Genomic DNA, 12551 nt, shown 5'->3' on the forward strand with positions numbered 1-12551 from the left:
CACCTTACTAAAGAAGAGGGAGGGCATTAAACTCTATCTTTAAGAAACCAGCAGCCCAAGCCAGATTGCTGTCCTGCAGGAGGGGATTTAGAGGCCTTTCTTTGTGGGGCTGACAGTTCCACAGGTGTTCTTAGAGCAAAGAGCCAATGCTGTTCCTCCTTCCTTGCTGGCTGACCAGAGACAGAGTAGGTAGAGAAGTCCTGCACCTGTGCTTCAATGCAGATCTTTAGGGTGCCTGATCACGTGGAGGTATCTCATGCTTTAGAGGCCTACAGTCTCTTCCCAGGGTCCCCGGCCTAGTTGTGGCTTGGCTGCTTGCTGCTGGGTAGTGCTCACTTCAGCCTGAGAAGGCTGGGTTTTGTGCTATCTGATCTGAAGGTAGTGATGATGGCTGTGGTTGACCTGGTACCATCTGCGTGCCTGGCCTATTTTGAGTACTTCCCATGTTGGCTCTAATTCTCACTACAACCCTAAAAGGGAAGGATTATCATCCCAATTTTACAGAGAGGGAAACTGAAGCTCAGAGATGCCCAAGGTTGTCCAGTAAGCAAATGAGGGAGCCAGGATTTGAAGCTAGGTCTCTGAACTCCGAGCTCTGATTCTTTACACTGAACTGTACTGCCTGTGGAGGTAAGGGTCAGGGAGCAAGGCTATGGGATGGACCAACGGGTGCCGTGACCAGGAGTCAAGTTTGCTCAGTCAGGGTTTCTTAATGAAAAACTATGTACTGGATGATTATGAGAAATCTGAAAACAGACAAATCACTTGCCTGGTCTGAGAAAGCTGACAGAAAAGGGATAAAACGAGTCTCACTTTAACTGGAGAAGGAGGCAGAATGGGTCAGTGCCCCAGAGAAGGCCATACCTAGAATGCTAGGGGGAAATTGTGAAAGGAGGCCTTTTCACATGGGTGGGCCTTGAAAGATGGGCAGGATTTTGATTCATAAAGGTGGAGAATAGAAGGACACCACTTCTGGAAGAAGGACCATTATGAGCATAAGTTCACACAGGTGAGAAGAATGTGCCAGAGCTAATAGGAAGAACTGGCAGGGTCTGAAAACCAGAGAGTATGAAGGAAAAGACCTTATCCAACATTGGCTGTGATTCATTCAGGCTGTAAGAGTCTAGTATGTGGTACAGCTGTGAGCTCTAGAGCATTATGAGCTAAGTTCACACAGGTGAGAAGAATGTGCCAGAGCTAATAGGAAGAACTGGCAGGGTCTGAAAACCAGAGAGTATGAAGGAAAAGACCTTATCCAACATTGGCTGTGATTCATTCAGGCTGTAAGAGTCTAGTATGTGGTACAGCTGTGAGCTCTAGAGCCAAATTACCTGAGTTCAATGTCAAGCTCTTTCTCTTACTAGTTACATACCTTAGCAATGTCTTTCACTTACCTGTGATTATTTACTCAGCCATAAAATGGAGAGAATAAGTAGATCTACCTCAAAAGGCTGTTTTGAGGTTTAAATGTGTAAATATATGTAAAGTGTTTAGAGCAATGCCTACCATATAGTAAACAATTGATAACGGTTTGCTACTTTAGTTAGTGGTAGTATAGTAGTAGTGGGAGTGCCTTAATCATTATTATTGCTACAGGAGGGCTTTGGAGATTTTTTTACTAGTCCTTTTTATCTGAGAAGCTGGGCCTAGAATATGGGACCCCAGAGCAGAGCGCTTTGATTGGCTCTGGCTCTTGTCCCAGGTGGCCACCTGCCCAATGCAGGACAGTGCCCAGTATTTCCCAGCAAGGAAGGGTGGGTGAGAGTGCTGGCCAGGTGCCCGGAATGCCAACACCATGCTCCCAGAAAAGTGTGCCGAGCTTGACGTTTCTTCCACCACTGCTGCTGTTGCTGATTATCTCTGAGTAACAAAGAGTCATTTCTAATCCCATTTGGAATCGTTGCTCAAGATAATCCTGTTTCGTAGTAATGATATTCCAATTCCAACATGCACCCAATTCTAGTTTGGCAGACGCATGCTTTGACCTCAGGCAACCCAAGACACTGCTCCCTGAAAAGCAGTGCCAGCTCATTTGCCTAACATGACAGTCTCAGGGTGCCCCCGCCCCCTTCTCCAGCACTATATCCTGTCCTAGGGTTCTGTGTTCACTTGGGGCCAGGAAAGCATCCAGTCCAGCTGCTTGGGGAAAGGGTGTTCCATTTCTAGGGACTGTGAGATGGTCCACTCCTTCACCTCTTTGTTAGAGACATCAGAGCCACGGGGCTCTGTCCTATTCAGTAGTTATATCACTGACTCCATTGAGACCATGGATAAATTCCAATTCAATTGGCAGATTAAATGAAGTTTTAAGAGGTAGTGAATATGTTGAGTGAAAGAATCTGAGACATAAAGAACTCAGTGGGCTAGAGCAATGATTAAACATGTGGTGATAAAGAATAGGGATGAGTGTTTCGGTTTATAATTAAACCCCCAAACTAAGTGTAAAATTCGGGAAGGGGGACTTATCTTAGCAATACTAGCAAGTGAAGCGCAGGAGCTGACTGAAAACTCAAGGTATGTATCAACAGTGCAGTGTTAAGGCCCCATAAGTGAATTGATTTAACAAATATTTACTGGCCTGTACCAGACCTTGTGTGCAAGGAAACAGATGGTCAGACACAGTCCCTGCTTTGGGGAGCACAGTCTAGTTGTGTGACATAGTGATGAGAAGTAAGAGCTCTGGAAGGAAACTGGTTGAGTTTAAAACCTAGCTCCACCTCTTACTAGCTCTGTATTCTCATCTGCACGATGAGAATAATAATAGCACTTACCCCAACATAGGGTGGTTGTAAAGATTAATGCATATGAAACTGCTTAGTGCGGTGCCTAGCACATAGTACACAGTAGGTATCTGCTGCTGTTATTAATGTTTTTGGTTTTCTTATGGTTAATTTTATCCAAAATCTAAGAAATGAACCAGCCCCATCGTACCCTTATGGATCATTTGCATAGAGAGAGCCTAGTCTGGGCCAGTACTGTGGTAAGAATCCCTAACAACCAGGGCTTAACAATATTGGCCTGTAGATTTGATGACCATATGTTATGAGCCACAGATTTAAAGACATGGAAGGATATTTAAAACTAGACTGAGGGTGTGAAATTGAGGTTGTCCTAGAAACTCTGTGATGGGTAATCATGATTCCGTGGCCCTCTGCTTAATGTGCTGTGCCTTTCTTGAGCCTTGCCCCAAATTATCTCAACTTGACTGGGCCCACAATTAATTTTGACCCTTTTCCATCTGAATTGAACTTACTCTTATCCTAGCTAGCTGCTATGACCTGCTTTACTTTAATGACCATCTGAAAATGTCCCTGTGCCTGGTACATAGCAGGGGCTCAGTAAATATGAGATGGCACAACAGATCCATGGATGGTTGACTAAGTGAGAACCAGTGTGGTTTAGGGGAATGTATACCAGATTTGGCCCTAGACAGACATGAATTTGATTCTTGATTCGTGTGCTTATTTAATGTGTACACATGGGCAATTCATATTATCTTTCTGAGCCTCAGTGTATTCATTTACAAAATAGAACTAGTACCTCATTGCAAGTGCTTATGTGGATCTGAAATAGTGAATGTATAGTGCTTAACACACTATGACTGCTTTATTATGATTACTGATCTTTACCTTTTGAAGGAAGTAAACGAAAGATTACCATCCTCGCTTAAAGAAATTGGGTCATGTTTTCTCCACAGGTACCTTGCTTCCTACCTAATCTTGAGTTTGTTCACTAAGGAAGCTGGTTTTGAAAAGAAAACTGCTCTCTCTACCCTCTCTACCTCCAGCTCATCCCCCATGCCACAGGACCTCTAAATGTAATACACGCTGTTGCCTTTGGTCTGGCCACCCTGCTTTCCTGACCAGTAGACTGGATGAGACACAGCTCATTTGACTTTCCAGCAAACCTCCTGAGCTGTGACCTCTTTGCTTCCTGCCCTCATCGAGGTGTGCATTGGACTGAGAATAGGTCAATTCTTTGTCTTCTCCTTGGGACCCGTGACACTCATCACAGTGACTCTGTGCTTTGGAGATGGGAGGCGGGGGGAAGGAGGAGTTGGCGGTGCTTCTCCTAAAGCTTAACATTGTGTGGGGATGACATGGAGCTGGGATCACTGCCCTTCTTGCTTCACCAACTCCAGCTGCTCACCAGCCGTCTTTGACACACGCCTGGCCCAGCATAGGCCTCAGCTCACACCACAGGTTTCCTCGCTCTTTCCTAAACAATGTGATGACCCCAAGCCCCTCCAGCCACTGAGAGCAGAAAGCCTTAACATCGATCGATGGAACTGTCCTCCCATGCATTGTGACTCCCCCACTTTCTTGAAAGCGGGAGCTCATCAGGGTCAGTGTGAGCCAACCTTCCTACATGTGCTCCCACCCCTAATCTAATTACAACCTGATCAGCAAATTAAAACAGGCCTCATGGGGCCTGTGGCTCCAAAAAGGAGTTCCATGAGTCCCAAGAACTGCCATATAGGGACCACCATCCTCTTCACTTTCTCAGCTTTGTCTGAGAACTGCCTGTAGCCCAGAAAGGGGCTGGTGCTCAGGAAAGGAAGATGGAGGTTTTCCTCAGCTAAACCACTTGTGGCCTAGTTTGGACTCACATGTAGGAGAGGGCTGGGCAGGGCTGAGACAGTTGCCTAGCCCTATCCTATCGCTGATCCTCTGCCAGCCTGTCAGGTTAGTGCTATCCCTCACAACCATCTCCTTCAGTATTTACAAGGCCCATTCTTTTTGGTCAGTTCACTTGAGGGGAGATAAGAACAGAATAGATTCTGATGGGCAGACAGGAAGGCAAGTACTGCTACTACAGCTAAGTCACTAAAAGACAAACCCCCATTCTCTTGGGCTACAAACATTTTCTGACTCCCTAAATTAGTAAGGGAACGAGGGCATCTGGAGATTATCTCTGAGCCTTTGAAGCTGATGTTGGCATTGATAGGCATATCTTTCCACAGAGCACCAGAGGCCATATCTTGAGCTGGCTGGGAAAGTTGCTGATATTCTTAAGCTTTTGCCCAGTGAGTACCTGTAGAGTAGTCAGTGTAGTTCCTTTGAGTACAGATGTTTCCACAGTATCCTCTGCTCCCTTTAATCCAGCTATTAAGACCTATGAAGTTCTAGCCTGTACAACAGAGCCCATTTGGCACCAGCTACTTACATTTAAGACAATAATACTTAAACCTACAAAATGGCAGCCAGTATGCCAGCATGCCAGCATGCCAGCACCGGAACAGAGGGGAGGCTGCAGTTGTCCTCTGGCGGATCACCTCAAGTAGCAGTGCCTGCTTCCCTTTGTCCCGTCAGATTCTGATTTTATAGCTGACGCTGTATTCCCCTCGTCAGCCAGGTGGGACAACATACCAACTCCTCATGGAAGTCACCTCCCAAATGCTGTTCTGAATTTGGGGATTTGTTTCTGCTTCAGCAGAAAACATCAAAGAGGCAGAAATCACTTCATTTCCAGTCTCCTCACTGCTACTCTTGGTAGCAGTGAGGAGACTGGAAATGAAGTGATTTCTTCATTTTGCCTTGCCTTGACCTCTGGTACCAGTGTATTCCTTGGTTTCTGGCTTCTTACTAAGTTTGTGGTCTACTGTTCTGCCTCAGCCTCTAGTCCTTGCCATCTGATCTGGCTTCTGACTCTGCCTCACGTTTCTGCTGCCTTGTCTCCGGCCCTTGGTTCTGTTTTGACTCTGAACTCCTTGGCATTCCCTGGCCTTGGCCTGTTCTCGCCAGTTTTGCCTTAGCTTTCTCTAAGCTAGCTAGTCTCTTACCCTCTTCTGCCCTGCTGTAGCCCACAGGTCATCAAAGCTAGCTTTGTTCGCCAAAGCTAACCATAGTCATGTAGCCCTCTCACCTGATCTGGGATGGCTTCCTCAAGAAGGGCCTGATTCTCATGGAACTCTGGATTAGATGCTTTATTAAGTATGTGATAACTGTTAGATAAAAAGCCTACTAGCCATTTTGCAATGTATTTGATGCCACTCTTGGCCACTGAAATGCAATGGCTTATTTAGTTATAGCTATACTCCACAGTGGGGCTGCTGCCTTTTGAGTTTTATGAAAAGAAGGGAACCTTCTCTGAGGTTGTAGAATGAGTCACTAGCTTGGATGCTTACCCTCTTTGGCCTCCAAGTTTGTGAAGTGAATTGCCCATTCCCTTAGATTGGGTTAGCAGTCCCAGGGCCAAGCCCAATCACTCTCCTCTCCCCATCCTGCCAGACCGCTGTCTGCCCTCTGGGGCCAAGGGCAACATACTTGGTTGCTTGGACACATTTTGCAGCCTGCAAATTGGACAGATGGAATCAATACTCATGAACCTGGAGAGGCCAAGGTAGCACAGTTAGTGACACTAGCTGCCTGGAGGGACAGCCTGCCATGGGAAGTGGTGTGATTGAATGGTGATTGGACAGAGCAGCTGAGGATTAACCAAATTATGTCCCTTTGAGTTTAGATCAACAAACCTTTCTCATTTGGATTTTGAAACAAGCCAACTTGTGCAGAATTTAGAAGAGCTGCCTTCTTAATACAGGGCTGTGCTAGCATGAATCCTGGAGGTGGTCTAGTGTGCACTTTGGCCCAGATTCATGTTGTTATCACTAGGATTATATGGACAAAGAGCTGAGAGCTCATATTTTGGGAGCTTCTTCTACGTACTAGGAACTGTGGAGTTTTACTTGCTTATCGCATAACCAAAGGGAGGCATCATTGTCTCCATTATTCTGGTAAGATTACAGTCAGTAAATGATAGAGCTTTGATTTGAACCCAGGTTTCTCTGTACTTGTTGTAAAATGGCATGCTGTCTTCCTAATTTAAGTGTCTTAGTTCATACTTCTCTTGACTTCTCCACAGCCCAACCATAGCGTCGGGTAAATAGTAATAATAACTAATGTTTATTGAGCACTTATTATATGTCAGGCACTATTCTAAGCACTCTACATACATTACATACTTTACATACATTAACAGCCATATGAGCTAGGTAACTTGTTATCCCTGATAATTATGACATGGCAAAATTACGATTTTCTAATTTCATCCTTCCTTGTACATTTATTACTTGTCATTCTACAGTAAAGAAGAGCTTTCCTTTCTCCTGCCCCATTGACTTTTTATTTTCAATATGGACTCGTGTAATCAATAGATTATATAATTCACTGCTGTCATTATTCATGTTTGATGCTCAGATTGTCCCAGATTTTAAAGCCAATGTTCTTAACCTCTGTACCACACTGACTGTTTATCAATTATTATTCCTCACTACTTTCAGTTAGTTTGCCTATCTGTAATAGCCTTTTTGTCCCCTCTTGGCTTTTAATCTTCTGGAAATCAGAAAGAATAGTACCAATCTTATCCAAATTGTATGTAAATAAGAGTAAATAGTCTCCAAGTAAGAACCTGACAGACTCTGCTCTGACTTGGATTTTAGCTGCTTAGAGACCCTTCTCATTTCTCTTTGGGATCTTAATCCATATCCTGGATAAATTACCTGTGAGCAGGTAATTCTTAAGATCCTTTTAGGTAAGGTGAATAGACACAGGAGCCTCACCTGACCATGTTAGATCAGATGTGGAAGAACTTCAGCTACATGGGAGGTGGATTCTGCTTCTTTGACTTACCTGTGAGAACTGTGTGTTTGTATGTATGGGAATTATTGAAATTCATTCATCCATTTGGGAAATAATTGAGCCAGGTCCCGTGTTGAAGGAAATGAAATTCAAACCAGGTGGTACAGGGAAAATCATCAACACTGTCAGTTACAGGTATTGAAAAACTAACAAGAAAGAGGAAAATTAAAACTATACTTGGGCCTTTTAAAAATTAGGATAATTAGAGTAATTTTTTAAAATTCTTGCCATTTATTCCTTCAAAAGCATTAGCAGGTTTGAAGGTCAGTAAGCAAAAGATTAACATACTCAGAGAAAAAATGGACAAAGGACATGAATAAGGGATTCGTGGGGGGAAAAAACCACATCTGACTGTTAAACATATTTTCTGAAATTCCATCCTCACTAGTAATCAAAGAAATGCAAGTTAAAACAGCAATGTGATTTAATTTTCTGTTTACCAGCTTACAACGTTATTAAAAAGAAAAAAACACCCTATTTTGGTGAAAGAAAAGCACAATACTTATTCTCCTCCTTCCTTTGCTACTGAGAATAAAAATTGGCACAGTCTTTCTGAAAGGTAATTTAGTAAAATTTATCAAAACTCTTAAAAATGCTTATACTTTTGACCTAGAACTTCATCTTTTAGGAATTTATCCAAGGAAATAATTGGAGATATTATGTTATCGTGATATTAAAAATAATTGTTTTATAATAGGCTAAAGTATAGAATAGTCTTAGACTGTAATACTATGCAGTCATTGAAAAACAGTATGGTAGACCAATATTTAAAACATGGAAAGTGTATGTGTATGTGTGTGTTTAGAGAGAGTTTATGTATGATCCCATTTTTGTAGAAAAAAAAACCCATATATTGAAAAGCTGGATGTTATATATTCTAAAACATTTTCTTCTTTTTGATTATGTACATTTTCTGAATTTTCTATAGTGAACATAAGCCTTTTTTATATTAGGAAAAAAGGAAAGCGTAAGCTGGAACATTACATAATAGAAAGGAAGCTAACATATACAGAGTACTTCCTGGGTCAAACACTATGCTTGGTGCTGTATAAATTTACCTGATTCAACCTCACACCGACACTGTGGAGGCTCCTGCCTCTTGTCCTTCTCCCTCCGGTCCATTCTCACACAGCCACTGGAGTGATTCTTCCAATAGCAAAGATTTGGAAAGAAACATTCCAAATTATAAATAGTAGTTGCCATTGGAACTTAGATTAAGGAGATGGCTATAAGGGGAAACTTTCATTTTTTAATTTAATATTTCAATATAGTTTGTACTTTTTAAAGTATGTATATCTTTTGAGGTGAGAAGGAAAAACATATGTTGTCATGTCACTTCTTCTTTAAGCCCTTCAGTGGCTTACTTCATTTCCCACTGTTCTTCTCCTTCTCTTCTCTACTCCAATTCTACTTTCTTCAGGTGCAGCACTGTGCTCCTGCCTCCAGGATTCGTAAATGCATTGTTTCCTCCCACTTCACCATCCCAGATCTGGCTATTCAGCCTTCATTTCTTCCATACCTTAAATACCATGTGCTCTGGGAGGCCTTTCTTGATCCTTTCTCTTGGTTTTTCATTGCGAATGGTACTTCTTCCATCATAGCCATTATCACAGCTTGCTATAAGTTTACACTAAATTGTTGTCCTTCCCAGAAGATTGTAAGCTCTGCGAGGGCACAGACCCTAGCACCTGGAACGGTGACTAGAATATAGTAATTACACATTTGATAAGTAATTGTTGAATAAACACTTTCTCTTTTATAGTTGTGGAAACCAAGCCTTAGGTATCAAATAACTTGTCCAGAGCCTCTTTTTTTTTATTGACTATATTCTCTATGCTGTACTTTACATACCTGTGACTGTTCTGTAACTACCAGTTTGTACTTCTTAATCCCTTCACCTTTTTCACCCAGGCCTCTAACTTCCCTCCCATCTGGCATCCATCAATGTGTTCTCTGTATGAGTATGTTTCTGTTTTTTTTGTTCATTTACTTTGTTCTTTAAATTCCACATATAAGTGAACTCATATATTTGTCTTTCTCTGACTTAGCATAATATCCTCTTTTTTTAATGTTTCACTTAGCATAATATCCTCTAGGTTTATCCATGTTGTCACAAGTGGTAAGTTCAATTCTTTTTTATGGCTAAGTTATGTTCCATTGTATGTATATACCATGTTTTCTTTATCCATTCATCTGTTGATGGGCACTTAGGTTGATTCCATCTCTTGGCTATTGTAAATAATGTTGCAATGAACATAGAAGTGCATATATCTTTTCAAATTAGTGTTTTGGATTTTTTTCAGATACTCAGAATTGTGGGGTCATAAGGTAGTTCTGTTTTTAATTTTTCGAGGATCCTCCATCTGTTTTCCATAGTGTCTGCACCAATTTGCAATCCCACCAATAGTGCGTGAGGGTTCCCTTTTCTCCACATCCTCGCCAACACTTATTTGTCGATTTATTGATGATAGCCGTTCTGACAGGCATGAGATGGTATCTCATTGTGGTTTTAATTTGCATTTCTCCCATGATTTAGTGACGTTGAGCATCTTTTCATATGTCTTTTGGCAATTCCAGAGCCTCTGAGCCAGTAAATTTCAGAGCCTCCTTTCCTACCCCTGTCTTTGACACTCACAGAGTTCATGTTCTTTCCATTGTACCACTCACGAGCACAGACAAATCCAATTCCCAAACATGCTTCGGAATCTGGGTCTCTATTTCCTGGGCCTTTCCTGCTTTTGACATTTCTGTCTTTCTGATTTCTTTCAGTGTGGTGCAGGTCCTTCTTGCTGCTGGTGCTGACCCAAACCTTGGGGATGATTTCAGCAGTGTTTACAAAACTGCCAAGGAACAGGGAATTCATTCTTTGGAAGGTAAGTGTGGGCTCCCTTGCTGTTCTGAGCACTCTTTTCCCTGTGGTTTCCAGGTAGCCTTGTTCTGTTCCTGTTCTACCAGCAGCTCAAGAGTGAGGATCTGTAAGTCTCTTATCCTCTAGGAACTCATGAATAACCCAAAGGGCTTGGAACAGATACCTTTCACAGTCCCTTTGAGTTCTATAATTTATGTCACTTCAGAAGTCTTGGGGAATAAAATTAGAGGCCTGACTTTATGAATTTGAGAATGGGGGAACCTTGCAACTGGTATTCTCCCAAAAACACCTCAGCCGGTGGAGCCTCAAGATGGAACAGGTTTCCACAAAATAATTAAGGCAACTGCATGGAATGTGGATTAATTCCTCTTCTACTTCCAGCAAACTTACCCTGTCCCAGAATTAGAAAGTAGCCTCACTGGTTTCCTCAGCCTCAGAAGTCTCTCAGCCCTACTCTGAATACTGCTTTTTACCTCCTCCTATATGTAAAATACAATTCTATCTGCTTATAAAATGGAGTGATCATCAGTGCTCACCCCAGGGTGCTTTGTGGCTGGTTATTTGGTCTTCAGAAGAAGAAAGAGGCAGTGTGCCTCTTTCTTACCAGGGCTTGGTCCCGTGTCCATTGGAGGGTATGTGGGCAAGTCAGTCCATGTTGCCTCTGGTGAGTAGTTCTTCGAAAGTGGGGTCAAGAAAAGGGCAGGTTGCTTTGGTGGCAGACAGAAATGACTGCTTTATAGTTGAGCTTTTGCCTGTCCAGACTGGCCTCCCTGCCTGCCCATTACCCTGGATCACTCATAGAGGCAGAGATTCTTCTCAGTTTCCAGCAACAGAGCAGCTTAGCAGGACTGCAGTGAAGCTAGGGGGACAGACAGCCATGCGGACTGCCTGAGGTCAGAACATTGACCTGGAGGGAGGTTCACGCAAGGGGAACAGTGTGCTCAGCCATCAGAGCTGTCAGGGAGGCTGCCATACTAATGTGTGTGTGGTAGCCCAGAGAGTAGTGGTGTGTTGCTGCCCTAGCAAGGTTCTCAGATTGGCAGCATGAGGGGTATGTCAAGAGCATCAGAGCATTGCTGCCCAGATGAGATGTGAAGTTGCCCTTCCTGGCTTCTCCATCTCTCTAAAACCGTTCCTTCTTTCAAACTCCTTTGCTGCCACCGGTTCCTCCACAAAGCCTTCCCTGTACTTCGCAATAATTGCAACTTGCCCTCAACTGCTCTTTTGAATGTTCTCTAAATCTTGGCCTTTTGTATGGTTATTTGAACTCTCATCTGCCCATGTCCTTTCTTTCCTCCTTCACTGACAGTTTCTTTTGCAGGCCATGACCTATACCTCCTTGGATTCCCCACTGAACTGGAGAAATTATGTTTGCTTTACATCTCAAACAGAGGAAAATTTCATGAGTACCAAAATTGCCCTATGTTTGCAGCCTGATATGAGGAGATTCAGCTTGTGGGCTGTCCTCTCTTTACTCAGCCACAGCTTTGCTGCCTTCGGCTGTCTTCTATTCAGATGCTCTCACCAAAAAAAGGGAAGAGTGTTTGCTGAGAGGGCAGGGCCAGGAAGAAGGGAGGGGATTAATTAATTGAGTGCCTTCTCACCTGCTCTCAGGATCCCAGCAGGGCTCAGTAAACATTTTTGAATTCATAGAATCTCAGAGTGTGAAGCCATCTAGTCTAGCTTCTGCTATTGCACCAGTTTTCACCTCCTGCATTCAAGTTTTGTATCTTTGTGTACTAATGGTTCCCTACAGGTTGATGCTTATATTCAATCTTCTAGATCAGTGGTCAACAAACTTTTTCTGGAAAAAGCCAGATAGTAAACATTTTAAGCTTTGTGACCCCTTCGGCCTTGGTTGTGACTGCTCAACTATTTGGCTGTCATAGTGTGGAAGCAGCTATGGACAACAACAAACAAATATGCATGAATATGTTCCAATAAAACTTTATTTACAAAAATAAGCAACAGGCTGGATTTGACCCATGGGCTGTATGTAGTTTATGTGTTCTAAATATTTTCTCCTTCCTTCCTCCCTCCGTCTC

General features: G+C 42.9%; 1 protein-coding gene across 2 annotated transcripts in view; it reads left to right on the forward strand.

Moving 5' to 3' along the window:
- LOC102895684 (caseinolytic peptidase B protein homolog) overlaps window positions 1-12551 on the forward strand; it is a 54208-nt gene that overhangs the window by 32879 nt on the left and 8778 nt on the right. For both annotated transcript variants that reach the window (XM_025051581.1, XM_015594734.2), the window contains exon 4: window positions 10407-10510. In XM_025051581.1, coding sequence (XP_024907349.1) covers window positions 10407-10510 — 104 coding nt within the window. The remainder of the gene's footprint in view (window positions 1-10406; window positions 10511-12551) is intronic.

Source organism: Pteropus alecto, unplaced genomic scaffold (genome assembly GCF_000325575.1).
Source record: "Pteropus alecto unplaced genomic scaffold, ASM32557v1 scaffold468, whole genome shotgun sequence".
NCBI classification, from domain to species: domain Eukaryota; kingdom Metazoa; phylum Chordata; class Mammalia; order Chiroptera; family Pteropodidae; genus Pteropus; species Pteropus alecto.